The following is a 27,688-nucleotide window of genomic DNA, read 5'->3' as shown; positions in this document are numbered from 1 at the left end:
ATGTATTTAAAATTAATCTAAACATTAAAATTATTCAATACCAGATACCACAGATGGTATTCAGTCTTATGCGACGATTATTTAAGTTATGATAAGTATTAGTTTGTTAATTAATTGCCAAAATGTAAAGATGACAACTGACAAGCGTACCAAACACGAGCAGATCTAAGATAAACTAGAATATTGTGCGTAAAAGATGGATTTATTGCAGTTTCGGTTGTTTTTATTGACATTTTGGAGAACAAAGAAGCCGTCCACATGTCCCCGTTGCTGGGCCCCATACGCTTCTCTCAATCCCATTGGTTAATACTGGGAGAAAGCTCCTAAAATCAGCGCTGTCCGTGTCTAAACCGGATGCTCTGATTGGTGCAAACGTTTGGCGCCTTGAATGAGCCGCTGTCGTAGTGGGCGGTGAACGCGGCGCCGATAGCAGTTTTTGAACCTTTTGAGCCGAAAATACCAAATTTAACACTTTGTTTACATCGGGTATAAAATAAAACAAGCGGATTTTATTCCTCAGCGTTGTCGCTGTTGGGAGATACAGGTTATACGCAGGAAAAAGTGCTGTTTCGTCTGATAGTTTGCGATAAAGCCGGTCCCTCGTTGTAAGGAAACTGGGTGCTAGCCGCGAAGCTAACCGGAGCTAATCCCCCAACACAAAAGACTATTTCGCTCGCTATTTTTGTCTTTACTCCTAAACTTTACATTGGATGAGGACAGTTTTTTCTGAACAGGTAAGACAAGATGTCAGTAGTGATATTTATGTATTTAATTAACTTAATTGGGGTTAAAATGAGCCTTGGATCCTCTTTGTTAACTGTTGTACTGTGTTAGCACTCGCTCGCCCGTTGGTGGTGTCCCAAATTGTGCACCCTTGAACAGAAAACTTCTCCATTTCCCAGTATTTTACATAAACAAACAGCTCTATATTAAGATTAAGATTCTTGTCTTTTATAATCCATCAGATGTGGATGCGAGAAGTTGTTTTAGGGTTCGAACTTTGCTGATTTGACTAATATTTGGCACAGGAAATCAAGGTTGTCAGCTATTTATCTTGATCTAATAGTCCAGACAGTCTTTGCCCCATAACAGTTTGTTCTTCTACTCTTCTTTAGTAGATCCTAAAGTTTACATTCTACAGTATGAAAAGTGTCCTAGCTTGTGTGGATCAGTAGTACCCAATAGGTTGATTTACTTGCACTGTTTATCAAATGAAATAGTTGTATTTATTTTGCCATTAGCTTTGGGTAAAACTAGGCAACTTTAATAACCTAAAATTCTAATTGTGTCATGGGTAGTGCCTTATGGGTGATATGAATATAGTTCTAAGGATTATTCATGTATGTAATGGCAATGGCTTTATGATCACTGTATGAGGTGTCACCAAGCTGCAGTTAATTTGTAGTTAGACAGGTTTTAGACCTTTTTAATGTATCTGGACCTGTCACATTCACATCTCAAACATGTGTTATTGTGCTAATTTGCTACAGAAAATAGGAGAAAGATCATCTCAGACTCTCTGTAGACCATCCTCTAAATTACCCGAAAAACATGATCTGTATTAGATGAAAAGCATAATTACTATAGTTAGTGTTTAACGGCCATAGAAGTTACTTATTCATTGCCTGGCCAGCCAAGAATACACAATCCTCCAATACTTTACAAGATGTGAGAGATCTTTGTATACAATAAACAGAACTACTCTCTGTCCCAGGCAAACTTATTCAACCCTCTACAGCTCAAATATTGTACTAAAAATAACAAAAAATTCCACTAGTTTAAATTAAAGATCCACATGTAGAAAACTGAGCCGAAGCCCTACATCATATTTTTAACATTTATTGAGTGTCAATTTGATACTATCATGACAGGCTTTTAGCTTTATTTAAAATAAAGAGTTGTGTTTCAGTGGTTCTTTCTGAAGACGACAGACGGTCATTTCAGACTCAGACGGTTGTCATGGAGACGCACTTTACAAGCCGTGCCACATGTCTGCGAGAAACTGCAGTTCAATGGTGGGCGGAAAAAACTGAATCGATTACTTACAAATATAATCGATTATTACTGAAATGATTGCCACCTAATTATTTAATAAATGAAAAGTTGTTATCTGGACTATTTAAAGGCTCCAAAATATGAGTTGAGAGAAGAGGCAAAGCAGAAATCACATCAAAAATATGTAAATGTTTTTGATATAAATCTTAGTGTTTTTCTGCAAATGTACTGCATCAGGATGGCCTCATGTGGCATCACTTTAGCTTCATCTGGGTCCAATTTCATACGAAATCTCATTCACATGCCTTTGGTGATCCAAACAACTAACAGATTAATACAAAGAATAAACAGTATATTCATCAATTTGCAAAATTGGTAGTTGCAGCTCTAGTTTAGTGAAATGAGTAGTTTCATCTCAGTATTAGGCTGCAGATTTACAGTTTATGTTTTAAAATCAGGGCTCAGTTCACAATGCACATTTTAAAACAAGACATGACAAAATTCTTCATTAGTTTAGAAGTTCAAAGTCTTCTCCCCTAAAAAGACAGAATGTCCTCTGAAAACAGCAAAATCCCTTATTACCTAAAATAAATGCTCTACAATTTTTGAATTTGTGATATCAAATAGACTGTGAATACTGCGCAGCCCTACTGTATATTTGCATCAGTAACTGTAGAAGACCCTGTTCCTTATTGTAACTATTGGCTTTGAGTCCTCCCTGGCACATCCCCCATTCTGTCCCAGGGCAGCCGTGACTGCAATAACTGTCTGCTGACTTGTTCCTGTATATATAAATACTAATTGTTGTCTGGACTATGTACAGACTCCAAAACATGAACTGAGAGCATAGTTTTGATGACTCAGACAAAGCAGTAGTGAGTGTAATATATAATATTCATCTGGGTCCTACTTAGTAAAATATTTCATTCATGGGGCCTTTCCAATGTAAAACCAGTTAATAAAAAAGTAAAATGGGTTTAAATACCTCCACAATAAAACCTTGTACCTTGGTGTCATTATCTTTCTCTTACTTTTCAGAAAACAGATTTTTTTTTTTTTTTTTTTTTGCGAAAGAGATGATACTTGATACCTCAGTCACTATTAATATCTGGTATTGTTCCGCCCATCCCTGTTGTCTCTTCTGTCTCTGTGCTATAGCTGGACCATGGTGCTGACAGGGAAGCGGTCGGAAAAGGGCCCAGCATGTTGGAAACGCAGAGTGAAATCTGAATACACCCGACTGAGACAGTTAAAGCGCTTCAGGAGGGCAGACGAGGTCAAGGTATGTGGAGATGTTGACTGTACTATAGAGTGAAAAATAACCTTAAGGGCTACAACTGCCACGAGACTGCACATGTGAGAAAAATTATCTTGTGTTTTTTTTGTGTGTGTTTTACACTTGGATGAAAAGGGTTGCATTTTGGTGAGTAGGCATGGGAAGATCTTGAAATTTGGTGTCACGATTATCCTGGCCAGAATAATTGCTATTAACCATTATATCACATAAAAGCCAAAGTTAAATCTGTCAACTGGACAAAAAGTTGGACGAGTGAAGACGTTTTGCTGCTTATCCAAGCCACTTCTTAAATTCTGGTCAGATTGCTGGTGGACACTGCCTTATATAGACAACAGTGATCTTTCTGCACATTCTGGTGATATAATGACCATTATCTCTGTTGGCGATTATCACGAAATAATGTCTCTCACGAACGATTACCGTGGCCCTTTATATCACTATAAACCATATTATTGTTTAATGTCCCATTCCTGTTGTGAGTTACATCTCTTATGGTTTTAAAAAATAGTACTCGCGTGCCAACTAAAATATGAAATAAAACTTTTTGAGGCAATAATTGGATACTGAATTGCACAATTTATATGCTAGGATTTATTTTAAATCTTGTCTCCTTCTCATGGACTCACATATCTCCTCTCGTCTTGTGGAAATTTGGTCTCATACCATCCCCATTACTAGCTAGAAATGCAAAATGTCCATAGATGCATTAGCAAAAAACTGTATAAAGAGCCGTGGAAAAGCCCGATAAGCTGCTGGGTCACTACTAGGGATGTATCAATACGATACTGATATGGAATATCTGTGCCAATACTGAAAAAATTTGTTGGATCAGATATTGATTCAGTCAATATCCCGGTTGGGTCTTTAATTGGATGTTTGTTCGTTTTTTTGACCCAGAACGTCTCATAATGTTTGAATGTTTATTCGTGCAAAGAGGTTCAGTAGTGATTTGAAAGATAAACGACAGTTGCATAAACACAATCCCTTTTGTAAGAGCTTAACTGTGTTTTAAGGAAATGAGTGCCCTTTTCTGGCCCTACACTGTTATCGGTTCATATTCGGCTTCTGGAGATACTTAAAGTCAAAGTATCAATATCGGTATTGGAATTGAAAAGGCTGGATCAGTGCATTCCTAGTCACTACTGGTAAAATCATTTAACTGGGGGTGGGCCATATTGTCAAAAAAGCATATTATCTCGTTATTATTTTGTACTTTGTTAACACTATTCAGATGTTATTTTAACAAAACCTCATGAATGTGCTTAAACGTGCTGGTAAATGTCTTGGTCGAGGTTCAAGTATCACACAAAACATGATTAACTCAGATACAATGCAGAGATCTATCACACAATGTTCAAATGTCCCATGTTTCTTTCCTTACTCTCGTCCTATTTCAGAGCATGTTCAACTCAAACCGTCAGAAGATAAACGAGCGTACTGACTTCCTGAACGAGGAGTGGAAAACCCGACGCATTCAGCCTGTGCATATCATGACCTCAGTGAGCTCGCTGAGAGGGACCAGAGAGGTATTGCTGATAATATATAACATGTACACTACCAGTCAAAAGTTTGGACACACTCATCCAATGTTTTGGTTTTGTTTTGATTTGTTTTTTTTATTTATTTTGTCTGCTTTCTACATTTTAGATACACATTAAAGACATCAGATATATGGAATTATGTAGATAGAGAAAAAAGTTGAATAACTGCTACATTTGAATATAAAATCTAAAAATTGTGGTTATTTAACTTTTCTTCTTTGCTACATAATTCCATACATCTTATATATATTTGATGTCTTCTGTATGTATCTAAAATGTAAATAAAGAAGAAAAACATTGCATGAGATGGTGTGTCCAAACTTTTGACTGGTAGTGTAGCTTGAAAAATAGCTATGTGATATTTTATAACTCCACATGCATGACCCTGGTATAAATCTTTTGAATGAACGCAAATAAGTACAGAGCAGTGGGTGGAGGGTAGGTGAAGATGGATTCATGCATGTTGGAGTAATACTGTATTGTCTTATATTCAAGGATTGAGTGCTCAGAAGTGCTTTCATTGACATTTTAACCTGTCCCCTTATACTCAAAGCTGATTTTACATGACTTCTTTTTTTTTTTTTTAGCCAAAACATAGACTAAATTAAATTCATGTTTTGTGCATTTTGGTCATGTTTATTGCACTGAAAAACATGCGTCCTACAAACCTGACTCTTATTTGGCCTCCTCCTGCCTGTTTCCATGGAAATGTTGTTCCTGTGGCTGTGATATTCCACAAAATGGCATAAATCATATCTCCATGTAGAATGTTCTTGATTACAGGAAATTGAAAGTTAAAACCATATTCAAGTAGGTGACCTACCACTTCCAGAAAGTTACATACTGTGGCTTTAAACATTCATGTTCTAATTGTTCACCTATGCCTCTCTGTGTTGCGTTCAGTGCACGGTGGACAGTGGCTTTTCTGAGTTTCCGCGGCAGGCGATTCCTCTGAAGACTCTGAACGCTGTGGCCTCGGTCCCAGTCATGTACTCATGGTCACCTCTGCAGCAGAACTTTATGGTAACAAAACCTGTTTAAAAGAACTTTAACTTTTCTACTATTATAATCTTATAATTTTGTGTTTCACTGAAATAGAAATATATATGCACTTTACTTAGTGTAATTTGGGCGCTTTAAATATCATTTTTGATAATGTTGTTTCCGCATCACAAACCTGGACTTGATTTTCCATCTCTACTGAACTAAATTTAAAAGGCAGCTGTTAAAACTACCGCTTCATGACATCACAAGGTGGAACAGAGCATTTTGAGGTTTGAGTAATCCATTATTATTAGTCTGTCCACATCTCCAAACGTGCGTGAATGAAATAAACACAACTCCAGGTATGTTTTAGACTAATATTTTGTTAAATAAAGGTTTAAACTCTCCCTGCATTTTGATCCCACCAAAATAATTCATAATTAGAAAAGCATGAAATCCTGTTTTTTGCACTTGAAGGTGGAGGATGAGACAGTGCTCCATAACATCCCGTACATGGGAGACGAGATCCTGGACCAGGATGGTACCTTCATCGAGGAACTGATAAAAAATTACGACGGGAAAGTTCATGGGGACAGAGGTGAGATATTGTATAGAATCCTAAAGATTCTCACTGCTTTTGTTGGCACATTATGACCACACCCTCTCATTCTATGTTTTGTACATAGAATTTTTCTACATTTTTTACTACTTTGTACATTTTATATACATACAGAAGACATCAAATATATGAAGTAAGATATATGGAATTATGTAGTAAAGAAAAAAAGCAATTTAACTGTTTTTCTTTACTACATAATCTCATCTATCTTAATATATTTCATGTCTTTCAAGTAAAAATTAAAAAAAAATTAAGGAGATGGTTTCCAAACTTTTGACTGGTAGTATATAATGAGATCTCAGCCTACAAACACACACTACCTACCACAATTCAAAGTCTGATTTTACGTTTTTAATGTGAAAAACAGAATTTGGACCACTACAGTTTAATGAGCAAAGTTATTCCTCACTTACCTTATGCATTCAGAACATTCTAATTATTCACCACGATGAGTTAATAAGTGCTTTTCACAACTCTAGCCAAGAACTAGCATGCCAACAGTGCACATCATGACACATTTTGGACAATAAAGCGTGTTGGATGCAAATGGTACACAGCAGACTTATGACCTCAAGAGGGCTTTATACAGTATTTCTCTACTGGGTGAGACAAATTTCGCTGAAATACATGGGGAAAAAATAAGGGCCTTTTAAATGTTGTAAATTTTGAGCTGAGCTATTTTTTCTATCCCAGAGTGTGGTTTCATAAACGATGAGATCTTTGTGGAGCTGGTGACAGCGTTGGCTCAGTACAGCGACAACGAGGAAGATGATGAAGAGGAGGAGGCAGAAGCAGAGCTGTGTGATGGGAAAGAGCGACCAGAGGAGCCCAGGACCAACCATGAGGGTATGGGTTTACAGACTAGGATTTGAATGGTTTTGAGAACATATTAAATGGGGGGGTGTAATATTCAGGGTTCCCACATGCCCTGGAAAATTAGAAAAAGAGCCACATGTCTTTGTGATTGGTGTCAGATATAAGCATTCTGGTTTTCCAATTCAGTCAAAATCGGTTTTCCACTGCTTGACAACTTGCATAGAGTGATTGTGAGCTGTAAAAAAAAAAAAAAAAGGTTCTCAGTAACAATATTTCAACAATACATCAGGGCTAAAATTTGCCTGTGTATGAGGAACACATGTTTGGTATAATACACTGTCTTTTGAGGACATTTTTAATAGTTTAATAATAGAATAAAGTTATAGATTTTATACTTTGAGTCATGGGCAACAGTAGTGTTTGTCCATTGATCTGAAGGTGGGTGGTTTGAATCCCGCTCTTGACATAAACTTACTTAACACATACTTAAAATCATTTTTTGAGCTTTGTGATTCCTGCTCCCAAAGATCAATGCTGTCATTGTATCCTTGGGCAAGACACTCAAACTCCCCTCACCTCCAGTGTCTGTGTACACTGGTGTATGAATGTGTGTGTGAATGGGTGAGTGGTTCCTGTAAAGTGCTTAGAGTGCCTTGAAGGTGGAAAAGCACTACATAAGAATGTGATCTTTTACCATGTGACCATTTTTGTGTTTTTTTTCCATTTCTGTTTTGTGTGACCAGGTCGGACCAATAACGTCTCCAAGAAGTTCCCGTCTGACAAGATTTTTGAGGCAATTTCCTCCATGTTTCCAGACAAAGGGTCGATTGAGGAGCTTAAAGAGAAGTGAGTGTAACAGTCTAATCTGGTCTAGTCCTGACAAGTGTATACAGGAGTGTTCACATCATGCCTGTCATTCACCAGTTTGAGTAATTTATGGTATTTATCTTAGGTTTTATTTCCATGTTTGTCATGTTTTTACTATTCCATAGTAGCATTTCAACGGAACAAGTGGCAGATTTTCATTTTTTGTGTTTTTATTCTTGAAAAATGGCTGTGTGTCCAGAAAAACTGAACTGACAATTACAAGAATCACATTTCACAACATGTTTGTACAGAGATAAATACAGGGTTAGAATAATTTCCTCCACAAACATTTTCCTGCATAAAAATTGCTACTTCAAAAATTGCAGCCTTTGCAGTTTGCTCTCGTAACAAGATTAAAAGTTCATTAAAGTTGATTATGTGTCTCTTTTAATAGACTAAACTAATAGTGTTGGTCCCTCCAGGTACAAGGAGCTGACAGAACAACACGTTCCTGGAGCACTCCCTCCTGAGTGCACCCCGAACATCGATGGCCCAAACGCCCGATCGGTTCAACGTGAGCAGAGCCTCCACTCTTTCCACACGCTGTTTTGTAGGCGCTGCTTCAAATACGACTGCTTCCTCCACCGTACGTACTGGCACTGATATACTACAGCTGCAACTGCTACTATTACTATTACTACTACACGTTTACTACTGGCCAAACCTACTTGTCATAGCCTGATCTCGTCAGATGTCAAAAACTCAGTGGGGTTGAGCGTGTGTTGGTACAGTGGGTCACCAGTGTCCTTAGGCAAGACACTTCACCCTCATTGACTAGTATGAAAGTGTTGGTATCAGATTGGCAGCCTCGCTTCCGTTAGTCTGCCCCAAAGCAGTTGTGACTACAATAGTAGCTTACCACAACTAGGTGTGGAGTGAATTAATAATGCACAAAATTGTAAAGCAACTGAGGGTGTTTTTTACTACTACTTCTACTACCACAATGTAATGACTTGTTGTTCTGTGTTTTAGCTTTCCACGCGACTCCAAACACCTACAAAAGGAAAAACCTGGAGAATCTGGTTGACTCCAAACCGTGCGGCATCGACTGCTACATGTATCTGGTGCAGGTCTGTGTCAACAAACAAGTTTCACCATAGTATCTGTCAAAGACTGAATTTAAAATTGCACCCTGTAACCTTTCTGGTGTGGGGTTGCCACCTGCTTGTGTACACAGAAAGGATATAGCTTTGTCTGAAATGTTCCACTATAAGGCATTGAACTTGTATATCTTGCATTTAGTCAAATACCAAAAAAATGTTTTTAACTTTAAAATATGCATTCTTGCTGGGTACAGAGTAACCCTTCCACAGAACTGACCTGTAATTTGGCCAGGTGGAATCTGCTTGTCTCCATGGGTCTAGATAAGATTAATGCCCTGTTGTGGAGCATTCCAGGCAAAGCAATTAAATCTATATGGAGGTAGGCAGGTGATGGACCCTTCACCGTGTTTTAGAACTCACTACATCCTGTATTTTCGTACTTTTTTTCACAAACTGCCACTTAACTGATATAAAACTATGGTAAATATTTACCACAGGTGCTAAAGTGCATATGACGGATATTTATGTTCTTCAACGGCCCTGTTTATTTGCAGGACGGGATGGTCAGAGAGTATCCCGCTGGAGTTGTGGGCGAGCGAGCCAAGACTCCATCCAAACGCAGTGTGGGCCGTCGCCGTGGTCGCCCTCATAGCAACAGTCGCCCCGGCACCCCCACGGTCTCCTCGGAAACCAAAGACACGGACAGCGACCGGGAGGGCAGCCGGGAGGACGAGCGAGAGATGGGGGGCGGTAGAGAGGAGGAGAGAGAGAGCGGAGGAACAGAAGGAGAGAGGGAGACGGAAGAGGATGATAAGAAGGACGACAACACCAGTTCAGGTAAGGCACAGGGAAACAGGTGTAGAGACTAGAGGTAAGATCTTAAGCCCGAGCCCGAGCCCGAGCCGACCCGAATTTCGGGCCGGGTCGGGCCTAAAATGTCAATCATTACGTTCGGGTCGGGCTCGGGCTTCTCTCTAGCTGACTTTTTAAAAATAAATATATGTTTATAAAAATGTATACTAAAACAATGTGTGGATACTAAACTTAGGAATACTTGTTATAAAAAAAATAATTTGGATAAAACAGAGAAGGCGCTGTAAGGTCATTGCTATTTAACTACTAAACAGGAGCCGCAGAGCCAGAGCACACTCTGCGCACGTGAACGCCCCCTCTTCCCCTCCGCAAGTCCGCATCTATTTTGACCTGGTATCCCTGATATGGCGCAGCAAGAAGTAAAGGATAAACTAAAGACAGGGGAACTGAAAAGGCAAACACGCACCGGCAAGAGTGAGGTGTGGCTTCAAATTGATTGTTGAAAATGCTACAGAAACTTGCGTTGGCTTCGCTGAATGTAGTAAATGTGGCGCTTTGCTTTCATACGAAAGCAAAAAGACTGGCACCTCGACGCTGAGCAGGCATTTAAACAGCTGTACTGGCAAAAGTGATGATCGTCAAACATCTATATTATCATTTGTCCCAAAGACCGCACCTCTTCGCGCTAAGCAGGCCATCGCAGACAAGTGCGTGGACTTTTGCTGTCAGGACCTTAGACCATTTTCAGTAGTTAGTGGCGAAGGTTTTTTATTAGTAGGCTTATTTTTACGCATGTTTAACTTTGTTTGGTTCTTTATTTTTTTTATTTATCCTCACAAATAAAATATGAAATTTCGGGTTTGCTTCGGGCTCGAGCCTGCAAATCAAGTTAATTGGTCGGGCTCGGGCTGGGTCGGGCTTTAATACCCGCGGGCCTGGGTCAGTTCGGGCTGGATTTTTTAGGCCCGATCTTACCTCTAGTAGAGACACAGCGGCTCTACCCAGAGATCCCTCCTCCCCCAGGGAGTGGAACTGTGGAGGGCACTGTCAAGTCTTGCATGTTCAAAAAAATGTTGTAGAAGGTTTTTTTTGTTTTTTTTGTACCTAGCTCGAGTGGAGTTCAACAGTAACTACCCGCTTGGGTCCCAGAAGCAAATTTTCCACAAATTTTTCCCATAGACTTTTCTGAAAAAAAATCAAATATTAAGAGTTCAAAGCCATCATGGATACTAATGGATAGTAATGGATACTTCTGATTCTGATTCTGATTCTAATGAGCTATGTGGTCACTAATATCCATAATGCGGTTGTTTTAAATACAAAAAGTAAAAAATAAAGCTTTGGCGAAATGCGTTAATAACAGTTTATAAAGTAAGCAATTTGTCACATTGTCAAATTTTTTAAAATGCATTTATATAGAAGTTGTATAAATAGTCTGTCTTCCTTCAATCATTCAATAAAACATAATTTGAAAAAAAAAAACAACAACCCCAAACTCTTATGCCATTTTGATTTGATGCTCAGTCTTTATATACCTGTACAGTCCAGATAATGATCAATAAAATGCTCAGTTATTATTGTAGTAGTCAGTTAGTCTGGAGTAATGACTAATCTGCAGTATGTTTTGTTTAGAGGGAAACTCGCGTTGCCAGACCCCAGTGAAGCTGAAGCTGTGTGAGCCTGAGGCTGTGGACTGGAGTGGAGCTGAGGCCTCTCTGTTCAGGGTTCTCATCGGGACTTACTACGACAACTACTGCGCCATTGCACGGCTCATCGGCACCAAGACATGTAGACAGGTCAGAGGAATACCCCAAACTTTATTCTCACAGAGCCCTGTCATGATAACTCCCATATGGACTTCAATAAATGACAGATGGAACAAAAATCTTTGAGTGTGAGTACTTCATTACTCCATTAATCCAGAGTTGTCTTTTCTGAGCACTCAAAAATGTGCTGTTTCCATTTGGTTTTGTTGCGTCATATATCAAAATTTGTACTTTTTCTGCAGTTTCCATCTTTCCATTTTTCATTTCCCTTTTCTGACAGGAAAGTGTGTTCTAAAAGTAGACATTTTTTTTATTTAGAAAATGTGAAACACCAATCCCAAGGTGACCGAAAGCACTTTTTTTTTTAAAGCATATTATATATATAAGCAAATATTTTCATTTATATTAGTATACCATTTTTACAGGTTTACGAGTTCAGGGTGAAGGAGTCGAGTATAATCGCCCGAGCGCCGACTGAAGATGAAGACACACCTCCACGAAAAAAGAAACGAAAGCACAGACTCTGGGCCACACACTGCAGGAAGATCCAGCTCAAGAAAGGTCTAGATAATATAATGAGCTTTTTAATACATGAGAAGTTAAAGGGAACATATGCTTTCAAATATTTGGTATTAAACAATAACATAATTTTACATATTATTAATTGTAATAATAGAATTGGGTCCTAAAAAACCTCTAACCTGATGGGCCTCTTCATAGTGAAATTTCACCGTAGCAAGCAGCAGATTTTCATTTTTGTGTTTAAAATTTTTATTTAAATGCCTTTGACATATTTACACTCTACATGTATGACCCAGAGTCAAATTTTTAAAAAGAAAAAAAAATCACAAGTAAAAACAGATTAAGTGGGGCAAACATTTTAAGAATACTCGAGCCTCAGATGCAGGACAGAATTACTCAAACATACATGAGTAAGTAAGATCAGAACAGGTCTAACATGGTTTAAAATGCATTTGTCATTTTTGCAGAGTCTGTCCCCTTTAACAAAACAAAAGGGACACAGACATCACGTATTAACGTAGTGTTGTTTTGTCCTCAGATGGCTCGTCCAATCACGTGTACAACTACCAGCCATGTGACCACCCTCGACAACCATGTGACTCCTCCTGCCCCTGTGTCACTGCCCAAAACTTCTGTGAAAAGTTTTGTCAATGCAGCTCTGAGTGTGAGTTTGTATATTTTTATAACGGCCCAGAAATTACGAGGAGAAGCTAGGAAATGATCAAACCATGGTATCTGTCAAAGACTGAAGTCAAATTTTTTTGACGACTAATAGTAATGCGTAGGATTAAACATTAGTGTATATATTATTATTAGTAGTAGTAGTGTTATTAACATTATGTATTGTCTGAAAATAACAAGGAAAAGCTAGAACATGACCAAACTTAACCAGTTTGACGGAGTCGTGGCTGGAGGTGCAGCAGTTGGTGAACAGGGAGAAGAGCAGGGGAGAAAGTACACAGCCCTGTGGGATTCCTGTGTTGATAGTCCGAGTGTCCGAGACATTCTTCCCCAGCCGCACGCGCTGTCTTCTGTCCGTTAGGAAGTCAGTGATCCACCTGCAGGTGGAGTCAGGCACGTTGAGCTGAGCGAGCTTGTCCTGGAGCAGAGCAGGGAGGATGGTGTTGAATGCAGAGCTGAAGTCCACAAACAGGATCCTGGCGTAGGTTCCCGGGGAGTCCAGATGCTGGAGGATGAAGTGAAGGGCCAGGTTAATGGCGTCGTCCACAGACCGATTGGCTCTGTAGGCAAACTGTCCAGGAGGTCCAGGAGGGGGGAGGTGAGGGACTTGAGGTGGTGCAGGACCAGGCGCTCAAATGACTTCATGACTACAGACGTCAGCGCCACAGGTCTGTAGTCATTAAGTCCAGTGATCCTGGGCTTCTTGGGGACGGGGACAATGGTGGACAGCTTGAAGCAGGCTGGGACATGACATGACTCCAGGGAGGTGTTAAAAATGTCCGTGAAGACAGGAGCCAGTTCCTCAGCACAGTGTCTAAGGGTGGAAGGAGAGACACCGTCTGGGCCCGCTGCCTTACGGGGATTCTGTTTCCTGAAAAGCTTAGTCACGTCCTGCTCCAAAACTGTGAGGGCAGTGGGGGAGGAGGGGGGTCCGAGGTGGGTTTGGAGGTAATGTCCATGATGGTGAGGGAGGAGCGGGAGGGGTGTGAAACTTCAAACCTCGCATAAAAGCCGTTTAACTTTTCTGCTAGTTTGTTGTCCACGGCGGGAGGGGCTTTGGGCCTGTAGTTGGTGATTTGCCTAAGCCCTCTCCAGACAGAAGCAGAGTCGTTGGTGGAGAAATGCTGCTCCAGACGTGTATTGTACTTCGCTTTAGCCTTTTCCACCTCTTTGCTAAACGCATACTTGCAATGCCTGTAGCCCTCACGATCTTCTGCCCTGAAAACCATCTCCTTTTCCCTCCTCAAATGTCTCAGTCTGGGTGTGAACCAGGGTTTGTCATTGTTAAAAGTCACCCCGGTGCATGATGGAACGATGCTGTCCTCACAGAACTGAATGTATGACGTCACAGTGTCTGTGTCACATGCGCAATAAACTGATGCATTAGAGCCACATTTTTAGCCACAGTTGTTAGACAGGTGTTTTTGTTTATGTTCTCAGGTCAGAACCGTTTCCCGGGCTGCCGCTGTAAGGCTCAGTGCAACACAAAGCAGTGTCCGTGCTACCTGGCCGTGAGAGAGTGTGACCCCGATCTGTGCCTCACCTGTGGAGCCGCCGAGCACTGGGACAGCAAGAATGTGTCCTGCAAGAACTGCTCCATACAGAGGGGGGCTAAAAAGGTACTATTAAGCCTTATTAACTACAGCAGTAGTACCACAATGCCAGTAAAGAGTTTACAAAGTTTTTCCCCCATGTGTGGCTTTAGTGTTAGTAGATAGACTGATTGTATTTGTGTTTCAGCACCTGCTCTTGGCTCCCTCTGATGTGGCCGGATGGGGCATTTTCATTAAAGAACCAGTCCAAAAAAATGAGTTTATTTCAGAGTACTGTGGAGAGGTGAGTTGATGAGAGCAAAGATGTTTAGAAATGCAAATTTAGTGAAAGTTACATTACACATAAACTTTCTTTGTTTTTTAGATAATTTCTCAAGATGAAGCTGATCGCAGAGGAAAGGTTTACGACAAATACATGTGCAGCTTTCTCTTCAATCTCAACAATGGTAAAAAAAACAACAACAACACAGGAATATGAACGTGTTGACTATATTAGGTCAAATCTAATAGGCCTGAAATGATTGATCGTAATAATGGTGAACCTGTTTAAAAACATGAAAAACAGAACTAATTATTCACCACAATGAGTTTATAGGACTTTTTACCACTTGCCATCATGGTAATGCTAACTAACAATAACTATTATTTTTTAAATTATCTGTTCTGGACACATTTGTTCAAATAAATGGGGAAGAAATCGATTACAGACTAAAACACATGCCAAAAGGCCTTTTTTTTTCCTTTTTAAACACTTTTTTATTTTTATTTTTTTTTTACATCTTGATCTAATAATGCCGCCGTTTCTGAATTTCAGCTATAATACACTATTAGTAAACATTTTCTATCTAGAAGCCTTTAGTCGCTGTTTTTTCTTTATTTAGTGAAAAATCTGTTTAATAGAGTTGCAATGTACACTAGAGATTATAATTTGACTAGTCGACTACTACAATAATAGTTATTTGCAGCCCTAAAAACTAATACAACTTTTTTCTCTTTAGATTTTGTTGTTGACGCCACGAGGAAAGGCAACAAGATCCGCTTTGCAAATCATTCTGTGAACCCAAACTGCTATGCAAAAGGTAACCGTATTTTGATCTGTGTTTGTTGGAAATTTTGGATTGTCAAGTTAATTGTATTTTGTTCATTGTTGTGTTTGCAGTGATGATGGTGAACGGAGACCATAGAATAGGAATCTTCGCCAAAAGAGCGATTCAGACCGGAGAAGAGCTGTTCTTTGATTACAGGTTTGAACTAAATACATTTAGACAAACATTGCTGATAAACAATACACATTTTCTTATAAAATTTCCCAATCCCTTTTAACAATCTAATAAAATATTTTTGAGGTCACATTTTCAGCAGTTTTTTTAAAGCTTCATTTTAGTGTTGTTAGAAGTATCGAAAAACAGATACTAAAACTAGTATCGAAACTAGATACTCCTTTATACAGACAGGTATTTATACTAATAAAGTCATTCACAGGAAAGAAATGAACCTTTCCTGAATAGATTTAGAATGATTCTGAGCTGTATCAGAACAAGTATAAGACACATAGACTAGTATACACCCATGCGACCACTATGGAACCTACTGGACAACTGAGGGATTACACAGATATAAGTCCACATGGTGATATAAAAGAAAGTACTACCATTTAATGCTGAAAATCACATTCTATTGTTTAAAGACAATTATTCATTATCATCATGGTATCGGAAACAGTATTGAGTCTGTTCCTTAGTAAAGAGTTTGCAATTGTAAAATTATAACAACACTATTTTATTCATACTTGCTAATATTTATTTTGCTAACATATCCCTTCTTTTCTTAGGTACAGCCAGGCTGATGCTCTGAAGTACGTTGGTATTGAACGTGAAATGGAAATTGCCTGATAATCTACCTCTGACTCTTGGGCCTTACTCACCACAAACTCAAATCAGGAAAATACTGCCACCGTTTGTACTTTTTTGATATGGGATTATTTCACTAAACTCAAAAGGACTTAAACATGTTTTTTACTCAAATACAGTAAAGAGACCAAACCAAGTCTTACTGTTGTTTTAGTTCAAACTTCAGGGACCAACCTCCACCACCAGCTGTTTTTCACACAATCAACTTTATAATAATCATTTTGTCAAATTGCTGCGTATTCAATTTCAGTCGAAGAAAATGTAGGATAATTTTCAGATCTTCAAAAGCAAAGTCACAACATGTCATCAAATTACCAGCAAAACATTTGATGCCTTGAGAAATTATTACTTTTTATTTTGAAATGTAAAAAAAATATGGTGCAAATTTCTGGAAACAAAATGTCTAACTTTTTGTTAATATTATCTATTTTAATGGGAAAAGGTCACAGCCTTAAAACATGTTTTTCTTTGTTGGTTTTGTTTGAAATTTTACAATAAATGAATTTACAAACTGTACCTCTGTTTAAACTATTGTCTTTTTGGGACACAACTATTTTATTATTTTTGTTACAATTTCCATATAACAGCTATGATATAAAATCCTATTATAGATCTATAGCACAAGCTAATCTAATCAAAGTATTTTCACCTAATATGTCAATTATGAAATCCTTTTAGTCATTGTTTCTCTTAAATTGTGTATACACTGCATTTAAAGATTTAATTTAAAATGCATAGACATGGTTTATCTGTATCCCCAGTGATGAGATAAACATACAAATAAAATACTGCAGATAAAAATAAATTAAATAAGATAAATTCTTAAATCCAGTGTTTTTTAAGACACTTTAATTTACATATTTTTTATAAGTGAAATAGATTTGTACATAAAACAATTTATATGTTTATTTTTCTTACTTTCTGCACGTTTATATTAAATAAATACAAACTTGTATATTATTGATTAAATATTTGTAATGATTTGTTAATATGATTGATATGGTAAATGTAAATGATAAAGAAATCATAAAATTACTAGGAAATATAACTCAAGGGAACTGATAGAAGCGGAACCTTTATTTCATGTCTGTGTTCTACCCGCGTTCCCTTCAGTGACGGACTCAGGGGCTATTTGAGCGAGCGGCTAATTTTTAATCTCTTCAGTCGCTCCTCCTCACTGAGTAGAATGAGAAATATGTTTAGTCTTATCGCTAACGCACTTTGCCGGATCACGGGCCGGAATGTGGTGAGTGACCGGGTTTGGAGACCGCTTTAGGAGCGTTTCATTTGGCTGCTTCTCTGTTGCCTGCTAACATGCTAAACGCTAACCCTGTGGTGTTTACTGACCTTGTGATGCTGCTCCTTGCTTGCTGTGACTTTTGACTTAAAATCATCTTGCATCGTATGTCATGCTTGAACTGAATTGTGAGTTTATTAACATGCATGGAGTAAAAGGTGGAAATTGAGAACCAAATGCTGCATAATTTTGTGTTCAGGCGCTTCAAACTTTTTCTTAAAGACAATCTTATCTTAAGCCTCACTATTTTTCATTAGTTCTTGAGCACATATTGGGGAAAAGATGACACCAGTGTGCTTTGTTTCTCATATAACATCGTTCGCATTTCCCACTTTTCTCAACATCCTGAGTAAGCTGTAGCATTGACGCCTAAAATTCTTGAATTTGAAAAGGCATTAGGCTTAACACAATGGGCTTTTCAGAAAGACAACTGCAGAATTGTCCCTAATTTTGTGTTATTTATGCAAGATTTCATTTAGTTGCTACCTTACTCAACAACCCTGTATTTTTCTAAGGATTTTCCAATGTACAAATTGGTATTATTCAAAACGCATACACCAGTTATCCTCTTTAACATCTGTGTCTCTAACTAAAATCTTCTTTGTTTTATTAAACTAGGTGCATGATAATCCAGTGTCCAGTGTTTCCCGTTGCTGGCCCTCCATATTTGGAAAAAATTAGCTGAAATTTATGGGTACAGCATATACCATTTGCTTAGTTCAAATATTGGCAACGTAATAACTATACCGTATTGTTAAAATACGAGTTTTAAACATGAATTTTAATTTTAAAAAAACATGTCTCAAATACTAGTGGCATCTCTGTCTTTAAAGGGCAATACTGGTATATCAACACTGGGTCACCGTTACAGCATGAAACATGGGAGAACTTTGAACGCTGCTGATCCCATTAACCGTGTGTTTGTGGCTCCTGCTAATTTTTTGCTCCTTTAACTCAGAATCCTAATGTTTGTTTGGCCTCTCTCCCGCTACATCTGCCATCTGCAAATCGAACTGTAGGCAGAACAGACAGTCTCTGAGGTAAGAATCCTCTCCTCCTCTCCTCCTCTCCTCCTCTCTTCCTCTCCTTTGATCCTGTGGCCAAGTTAACCATCTCATTGTGCTAAGCTAGCCCATTGATGTTAAACAGTCAAAACTACAGTTTATTGCCTGTCTGACAAATATGTTAAAGGTACAGTATGGGACTTTCTGGTGATTGGATGCCACCTTCATGATTCCATGGAAATGGAAAGTTAAAACCATACTTTTGTTATGTTTTACATCATACTGTAGAAGATTATATCTCTACAGTGACTGTTCCAAAGAACATTTCCATGGAAGTGGAACAAGTAGAAGGCTTTCCTTGAGGCAGAATAAGAGTAAGGTTTGTGGAGGTGCAAGCCTTTTCAGAGTAAGGATCCAGTGCCTTCAGTGCAACAAAAGCAACCAAAATGAAAACAACTATTTAAAGTTATATACTGTACCTGAAGTTTCAACTTCAAATTCACTTGTCTAGGTTGTTCCTGATACACATCTCAATGCAGACTTTTTACTACATGCATTATCATTAGACAAAGTGAGTAAAAAGGAACTTTTAGAAAGTTCCTTTTTCCTCAGACAACTATCATCTTATTGCATATTGAGTTTTAACTTTTTTTTTCTCCAGCAAATGTGTGGTATTGTTAAAGAAAACAAATAATTTGTTGTAAAACGTAACCCTCAGTCACTAGTATGAAAGTGGAGCTCTTCCAGCTCAACATTAGTTTTTCCTAGTTGTGCCCATAGACCCATTTTCTTCCTGTTTATCTGTTGCCTGTTGTCATGGCAATGGGCAATGCATTCTGATTGGTGGGCTCCTGTGTTCCTCAGCTTCTTATCGACCTATCAGAGTTGGTGCGCGTGTCGTCAGGCGAGACACAGATCCGGAGACTGCCTCCTGAACCTCCTCCAGAGTTAGAGTCAGAGCCCATAGACAACACTGTAAGGACCAGGCCATGGTTTTGGTGAATGAAAAATAAAGGGATGAGGGGACTTTGGTGATGGTCTGTTTATGAGGACGGGCTTTATTTGGTTGCCTTTTTGCGTTTGCACCAAATCATTTTGGTGTAAAGTAGAATGTGTTGTGTTCATGTGACATCGCAACATTCCCATCTTAAAATGGAGCTGGAGGACAGGTCAGAATTCCATGGTGGAATTTGCTGTGTAACTGTCAGATTATAGATTTGTTGACCTGGTTTGTGTTTTTGTTCCATGTGTATAGGCTCAGTAATTACAACCACAAAGTTCAAGGTCTTCTGTCAGCACTAAATGTGAAATATTTACAATGGCCTCAGAAAAGTGGTGCCATTATTCTAACTCCGCCGACTTAAATATTAAAGTACTTTAAACCACAAGATTAGTATGGCAAGTTTGTAGAGCTAATCCCAAACAAACTGATATGGGGCAACATTTGTGGATTAAAGTTGGTGATTGGTATACTTCCAGATGGGGGGGCAAGAACCATTTTTCTGTATACATGTATATCTAAAAGGTCACAAATTGAACGTGATCATTTATTATAGTGACAAGACCCTAGATGCAAACAATATTGATTTTAGCTACCCTTCATCTATGTTAAAATATTATTGGCCTGTATAATGTTGTGATGTCATTTCAAAGCCAACCGTACACTGATAATTATAAATTGGCCAAATGGAGCCAAAAGAGCCTGTTACCTGTTTGGCGACCTACAACTAACTTAGAAAGATTTTTTCCCATTTTGGGGTTTAACTTTTTAAAATAAGCATTTACTTGCAAGCATCAGCTTTACCCACTAATTGCTTGGCCACAAACTAACAAGCTAGGTTTCACTCGGCTGTTTTAGGAGTTTAGGAATTATAAAATGGTGTAGCACACATCTGAAACAATGTTCCGTCATTGTCTAACCACTAATACTTTGCTTGATGTTTACTCCTACTTTCCAATGATTAACTGTTTTTTCATCATTAGGACAAACAGTTTTTAATATGTAAACTTTGTATACTTTATTCACTCATGTCTGTTGTGTGTTTAGGCGGCTCAGGTGGTTGCTTCCCGGTCATTTACAGATTTCACTCCTCAAGTCACATTCAGCATCAAAGTAAGTGATTGGAGTTTGTAGATGTCCAAGTATGCGTACATGCTCCTTCACCTTTTTATTGAACTTTTTTAAATTTAATCTCATTTTAACCAACTTTTTAAAACATTTCAAATAGACAGGCCCTGGTTCAAGAAGAAGGATTAGTCCAAACTCAGGCTTTGTTAAGCCTGAAAAGAGGTCAACCTAGGCCCTGTCCCAATTCAACAAAATGCACACGTCAAAGTACCCAGCCGACGAAGGGTACCCCTTCGTGTAGCCGCCATTGTGCCGAAATGGGACAGGCCTACACCACGGAGTGTACTTCGACTGCTGTCTGCCCTTACGTTATGCCGCCTAGCAACCATGACAGCTGCAGACTAATGAGCTATATGGCTGTTGACTCATGATCAACATGGACACTGAAATGATTAGTTTTACTTTTAATTATTTATTATTTAATTGAAGAAAAGTCAAGGTGTCATCGTCACAGCTTTTTATTTCTGTTTGGATTGAATGAAGTGAAGAATTATTTCCCTTTGAATATTGGCAGGCAAATGTAATGTTATAGGTGATTTCTTCCCAATTGGTGCTTGTATTACATAACTTTAGGAAAATATACCTTGTTTCTCCTGTAGAAGTCGCCGCACATGGTACATGATGAGATATAGCCGTGCACAAAGTGTGCACATTTTCGGCCACATTCATCGGGTGCATGAAATGGGACAGGCCTTGTCACGCTGGAAGTTACGCAAGTGCCCATCAATGCACCCAATGAAGTGTGCATTTGGCAAATTGACTAAAATGGAAAACTCTGGGGTCGTGTCCCAGAGTGAACCAAAACCCTGAGTCGGTCACCTCTCAGAAACTCTGGGTTGAAGGAATAAAACCTGCTCTAACCAGAATCTGCTTCTGAAGGAGAGTTCTGATTGAACTCTGTGATACTAACCTGGTCTAGACGGTCACAGGTGGAGCAGTACCTCTAACCAGAGTTTAATGATTTGACTTGTATTAATTTATACTTGACACTTATTTTACTCAGAAGGTGATGCATGATCCTTTAGTCTAATGTTTTGCGCTTCTCAACACACTTTACGTAGAAGCCTGATCTTTCTTTATTGAATTTATTAATTTTTAGAAATGTGATGTACACGGTTTGGAGGAGGGCCCTCCTGATACCTCAGTCCTGACTCGGGACCAGGGCCTGGGCTTCTACCGGTGCATGCAGACGATCAGACGCATGGAGCTAAAGGCAGATCAACTCTACAAACAGAAAATCATCAGGGGATTCTGCCACCTCTACGATGGACAGGTAGCAATACCTCTGATTCAATGTGCGACACATTTTTCTAACTATTTTGGTTGTTGTTTTTCAATTTTAGGTTAAAGATGCATTGTGTACCTTTTTTGGTGGAGGTCTGCCATCTAATAGTCTCCATGGAAATGTTATTGTTTAGCCTGATAACTGCCATACTGTGGAACATTCCACTCACAGAAAAAAATGTAGATTTTCACGGCCTATTTAACCACAACTACTGTTAAATAAGTGCAATAACCCAAATGAAGTCAAATGAGGCTCATGGAGGCTCATGGAGGGGGAATTTGGAGCTTGAGTATCATAGCAACCAAAGAGCCAATCAAGAGCGAGGCCCTTCCCCCATTTGTGTTATTAATGTCCATATCTTCATTTATGAACAAATGGTTAAATAAAAAACCCAGGATCATGTAGAGTGGGTTAATATGAAAAATTTAAGGCCAAAACTGCAGCAGTTACAGAAAGAAAAACTATTTCAATAGAAGGTGAATTGGAGCTAGAATCCATTGCACTCTATAAAAAGGATTTGAGCACAGGGTAACGGGTTGGTGTGCCAGCTTTGGCCTGACCATAGACGGTATATATACATGGGCATAGCCATCAGACACACAGGGGGCATCTAGTGATGATATGTGAATACACCAGGACCAGGTCGGCTGATGTAATTACAAATAGTAGCTTGGAATATTTTTTATGTTAAATGGCCCTTATTAAAAGTCTATCTTGGTTATGTTCATGAAATCAATACTGAAAGCCATTTTTTAATGGAAATCCATCAGTATTAGAGAAAAAATGTGATCCATGTGTTTTGCCATATCGCAAAGCCATTGATGTACTACAAAACCTAAGTATCACCTAAGAATTAAACCAGCATTTATTTAAACAAACCAGAAAATGCATTTCAGTTGATCATCACAGGGCTATAGAATGACCTACTCTGACTCCTCTGAAATTGGTTGTGCCCCTTTGTACACCTTTAAATTAAATCTGCTTTTAATATTGTCTTTTTGCTGTTCTGTAGGAGGCGTGTGCAGCAGGAATTGAAGCAGGCATTGAAAGAACAGACCATGTGATCACTGCATACAGAGCTCATGGTTTCACATACACCAGAGGAGTCTCGGCCAAAGAGATCCTCGCTGAACTCACAGGTCAAATATAGATATGTAATGTACAGTGTTGGGAAGTAACTACATGCATGTACCTAAAATACATATTCTGAACACTGATTTTGAGTATCTGTATTCTGGTACTGTTACTTTTTCATGTGATTTTAGAAAACTATTCTGAATACCATCGAAGGAATACATTGTGGTACTTGACCACACACTTTAGGGTTCAAACTGGATTGGTTTAGTAAAAGGGCTGAATTTTATTGTCCAAGTAACAGGAAGTGCACTGTTGGCATGCCAGCTGATGTTGACAACTTACTAGAAACATAATAAGAGAAAGTAATTGAATAGTATCTCCTGATCCTCCAGTCACCCTTACGTGTGTATTTATTCCACAGGGCGTAAAGGGGGCGTGGCCAAAGGTAAAGGCGGCTCGATGCACATGTATGCACCACATTTTTACGGAGGGAACGGCATTGTGGGAGCTCAGGTGACCAAATCTATATGGTGCTGATATGTAGAGACCTGCCTTGTTTCTTTCATGCAAGTTAAGGATCTTCAGTTCTCTGCATATTTGAAACCTGTTTTTTTTTTTTTTTTAATATACCACAGGTTCCTTTGGGTGCTGGTGTGGCTCTGGCCTGTCAGTATCAAGGCAATAATCAGATTTGTGTCTCGCTGTATGGAGATGGAGCAGCCAATCAGGTGAGCTTAAGGTCTACGGTAGAGGGTCAGATTGGAGCCTGCGGACCAATCTTGGCAGTCCTGGTGGTTTAATTTGGCCCACAGCTCAAGAGGGTGTGCTACAGGAAGCATCTGTTTAATTTTATTTTACAGTGATATTTTAGTGATAAATATCTTTGCCATTATGTTTTTCACTTTGTTTGCCTGCAGATTGAGAGCCAAAACTAACATGCATTTTTGGCCAAGTAAAAAAAGGACGCCCCTAGTTTATGGGAATGAAGTCCCAAAAAACAAAAAAAATTCTTATAGTGTAGGATAATAAATGTTTTTTTGGTCAGTCTTTTGCACTGCTGATTTGTTGTGTGGTCACTATTTGTTGGTCTATAATGAGAACTTTGTGCCTCTCTTTCAGGGTCAGCTGTTTGAAACGTACAACATGGCCGCCCTGTGGAAGCTGCCATGTGTCTTCGTCTGTGAGAATAACAGATACGGCATGGGCACCGCAGTGGAGCGAGCTGCAGCCAGTACAGACTACTACAAGAGGGGAGACTACATCCCCGGGCTCAGGGTGAGACTCCAGTATAAGAATCATTCTCTGATCTCTGGTCCATAGTCCCTAGTCCCTGGTCTTGGGTCCTGACTCCTCAGGTCTCAGTTCTTGGGTCCCTGGTCTAAGCCCTGGTCTTGGGTCCTGACTGCTTGGGTCCAGTCCCTCGTGGTTGCCCCGTTAAGACCTACATTATTTCGGGGCAGAGCCTCGGCAGCTGCAGGTGTGAGCCTCCACCCAGATTCTGATGCTCATGTATGATGCTGCACACAAAATAGTCCCTTTTGTTCAGTTTAATTTCATAAAATTTTTCCCCAAATTGACAGTATAGATATTCTATCATTTTCTCTACAAACAACTAAATATTGTGCCTAATCATGTCTGTAGTTTAGACTTTTACAAATGTGCTCTGCAAAGCATGGGATTGTTGTATTAGTTTAGCAGTTTTGATTTCAATCGTCTCTCAAATGTTCCTCAAATTCTCCTGAATGGATTTAAAATGTGCACGGTGAACTCTGAACCCAAATGCTTGTCAGAAAAATCACAATTGGATATTTTTCCCAAATCGTTCAGTCCTGTAGTGTTAAGAGCAGATGAATCATATAACATATATAATTTCTCTTAAATTGTTTGACAAAGGTGGTGTACCCCTGATCATACATGGTGCATCTTTAAAGTGACTGTACGTGTGTGTTTGCAGGTGGATGGGATGGATGTTCTGTGCGTCCGAGAGGCCACAAAATTTGCTGCTGACCACTGTCGGTCAGGGAAGGCAAGTTTATCTTTGGCTTAATTTTTATGATGAGATAAATTGGTTTCATTTTAAAAGCTATGTTTTCATTTGTTTCAGGGTCCCATTTTGCTGGAGCTGCAGACGTACCGCTATCATGGACACAGCATGAGTGACCCAGGAGTCAGGTCAGAAACTTGCTACAAAATCCATAAAAGTAGCTCTGGCTGCATGATAACTCAGTGCTTGGCACTTCAGCCTCACAGCTAAAAGGTCCTGAATTTGACTCTCGGGGGGGCCTTTCTGTGTGGAGTTTGAGTTTGGCTCTAATTACTTTTAATAATAACTTGCAATCATATATTTTTTGACATGGTTACATCACTTATCTGCAGTTATCGGACACGAGAGGAGATCCAGGAGGTACGAACCAAGAACGACCCGATCTCGATGCTCAAAGAACGAATGCTCAGCAACAACATGGCGTCTACAGAGGAGTTTAAGGTTTGTCTATGGGCTGCAGTATCTGGGAACTAAATCTTTTAAAAGTTTGAAGTGACAAACTATTAACTGCTCAAGAACCCAGTGGGGATCGAACTGCCAAAATTTTGACAATGTTTCATGCTTATCCACAACATGATGTATACAACACGATATAGTAGATTTAAAGTCAAGTTAAACACCTTAGTCCTCACTAATAATTTTACAATGGATAAAAATGGTAGAGATTGGCTTAGGAACAGTGGTACACAATACTACAAAAAGAGTATACAGATGAACTGAAAATGTATTGTATTGTATGTAATGTATTTGGTGCACTTTAAACTAAAGTAGTACAATTTTTTGTTGCCTTATAGAAGATAATATAACATTTTCTTGAAAGTAGATTATTTTTTTTGTTGGTTTTCAGATTGTAGAATGTGACCATGTCATTCTCCCAGTTTGTGACAAGAGTCAGTTTTTCCTATTAATAACATTAATACTTTATCATGAAATATCCAAAAGGTAAATTCACAAATGTTGAACCTATGTGTTTTGACCCCAGAACTTACTATATTTCAACAAAAATCTGCATATTAAATATATAAATTTTACTGGCCCCCTCCACCTGTATGGTAATAGTGCTTTTCCACCTTCAAGGCACTCAAAGCGCTTTACATTAAAGAACCACACACACATTCACACTGGGGGTCTGGTGGGTTAAGTGTCTTGCCCAAGGACACAATGACAGCTTTCATATGTGAGGGTTGGAATCGTACCACCAACCTGTTGTTCAGTGGATCTGACTGCTCAACCAATGATGTTTATGTCGAGAGCAGGATTTCACCAACCTTCAAATCAGTGGACAAACACTCTACCAACCAAGCTACTGTCACCCCCGACCAATACCATCTCTTAATTGTATAGTATTGGCCAACAGAATGTTGTGATGTCATTATGAACCTGGTTTAGCTGCAGGCTGTGTTTTATTTTTGCTTTTTTTATATATAGAAAGATTTGTTACTGGGTTTTTTAGGAAATCGACATCGAGATCAGAAAAGAGGTGGAGGAAGCAGCTCAATTTGCGACATCAGACCCAGAGCCCCCGCTGGACGATCTATGTAACTGCATCTACCACAACAGCCCCCCATTGGAGGTCAGAGGAACTCACCCCTGGGCCAAACTGGTCTCTGTCAGCAGTAGCTAACACTCCTTTTAAGATATTAAGATTCCTACAGTCCCAAGATGGTGGTTGGTTTCTTGCAGCTGCAAATCCCACTCTAGAGTTTTATCACTTCAGAGTTCAAGAATTCACCTCAGTCACACTCGTGTGTAAATATGATGATGCTGCATTCCAGTTCTCCTAGCAGGTCAGATTATTTTTCAACAAGAATGCCCTTTTAATTTGCCTGTGATCCAGAATACCCAATTCGCCAATACTTTACGAACATGTGAGTCTGGTCATTGGTGGATCTCATTTCTCACTTCAGATGAGCGTGACTGACTGGTGGATTAAGAAAAAAATATATATATATATATATGTGTGTGTGTGTCACGGGAAATAAAAAATATTGCAGAATATTTTTATATTGTAAATGCAACCATGTGCTGTTTCAATGTTCATTTTGTTGGGTCCATGTTTTTCTGAGGAATAATCTTTGCTAAAGTTGTTGTCACTGTTTCTATATTTCCTTGAGTCTGAGCTACAAGGATGAATGGAATGCAGCTTTAGTTTCATGTACAGTTATTCAATTGTTGCATAAATATATTAATATATTAAACCTAAGTTATTACAAAGTTTTTCTGTCTCTTTGTCCAACTCTGTCTGCAGATGGTATATGAATTGCATAGTTGTGTATTTTGGACGGGTGGGACAAGATCTTGCGAGATAAAATTGCCACAAGATCATCAACGCCAAGTTAATTTTCTTTTGACAAAAAAGGCTTAACTTTGCAGGGTTACCTCTCTTGAAAACCTGCAGTTCTAAAAAATGAGGCCAAAATAGTGTCTTCTGATTGTGACAATTTGG

General features: G+C 38.9%; 2 protein-coding genes across 5 annotated transcripts; both read left to right on the top strand.

The window, feature by feature from the left end:
- Nucleotides 1-252: 252 nt before the first annotated feature.
- Nucleotides 253-16,648, top strand: ezh2 (enhancer of zeste 2 polycomb repressive complex 2 subunit). The gene is made up of 19 exons (XM_033985895.2): nucleotides 253-734; nucleotides 3,154-3,277; nucleotides 4,690-4,818; nucleotides 5,737-5,856; nucleotides 6,295-6,415; nucleotides 7,130-7,282; nucleotides 7,996-8,098; nucleotides 8,542-8,705; nucleotides 9,092-9,189; nucleotides 9,717-9,999; nucleotides 11,608-11,771; nucleotides 12,167-12,302; nucleotides 12,802-12,927; nucleotides 14,385-14,563; nucleotides 14,685-14,780; nucleotides 14,862-14,943; nucleotides 15,496-15,576; nucleotides 15,657-15,741; nucleotides 16,329-16,648. Exons 2-19 carry the CDS (start codon nucleotides 3,161-3,163, stop codon nucleotides 16,387-16,389), a joined length of 2,298 nt encoding a protein of 765 aa, XP_033841786.1. The 5' UTR covers nucleotides 253-734; nucleotides 3,154-3,160; the 3' UTR covers nucleotides 16,390-16,648.
- Nucleotides 16,649-17,514: 866 nt separating this feature from the next.
- LOC117388409 (pyruvate dehydrogenase E1 component subunit alpha, mitochondrial-like) lies at nucleotides 17,515-27,458 on the top strand. 4 transcript variants are annotated; one of them, XM_033985954.2, is made up of 13 exons: nucleotides 17,515-17,653; nucleotides 18,724-18,744; nucleotides 19,573-19,683; nucleotides 20,756-20,821; nucleotides 21,936-22,109; nucleotides 23,134-23,260; nucleotides 23,620-23,711; nucleotides 23,834-23,926; nucleotides 24,318-24,473; nucleotides 25,153-25,224; nucleotides 25,303-25,370; nucleotides 25,575-25,683; nucleotides 26,696-27,458. In XM_033985954.2, exons 1-13 carry the CDS (start codon nucleotides 17,594-17,596, stop codon nucleotides 26,864-26,866), a joined length of 1,320 nt encoding a protein of 439 aa, XP_033841845.1. In that variant the 5' UTR covers nucleotides 17,515-17,593; the 3' UTR covers nucleotides 26,867-27,458. The 4 variants fall into 4 exon arrangements, with proteins under 4 accessions (XP_033841845.1, XP_055085976.1, XP_055085975.1 ...); XM_055230001.1 differs by lacking the exon at nucleotides 19,573-19,683; XM_055230000.1 differs by lacking the exon at nucleotides 18,724-18,744 and having other exon boundaries at nucleotides 26,696-27,158.
- Nucleotides 27,459-27,688: the final 230 nt, after the last annotated feature.

Source organism: Periophthalmus magnuspinnatus, chromosome 20 (genome assembly GCF_009829125.3).
Source record: "Periophthalmus magnuspinnatus isolate fPerMag1 chromosome 20, fPerMag1.2.pri, whole genome shotgun sequence".
Lineage (NCBI taxonomy): Eukaryota > Metazoa > Chordata > Actinopteri > Gobiiformes > Gobiidae > Periophthalmus > Periophthalmus magnuspinnatus.
The sequence above is the reverse complement of the archived record's forward strand: the minus strand, read 5'-3'. Positions and strand labels throughout refer to the sequence as shown.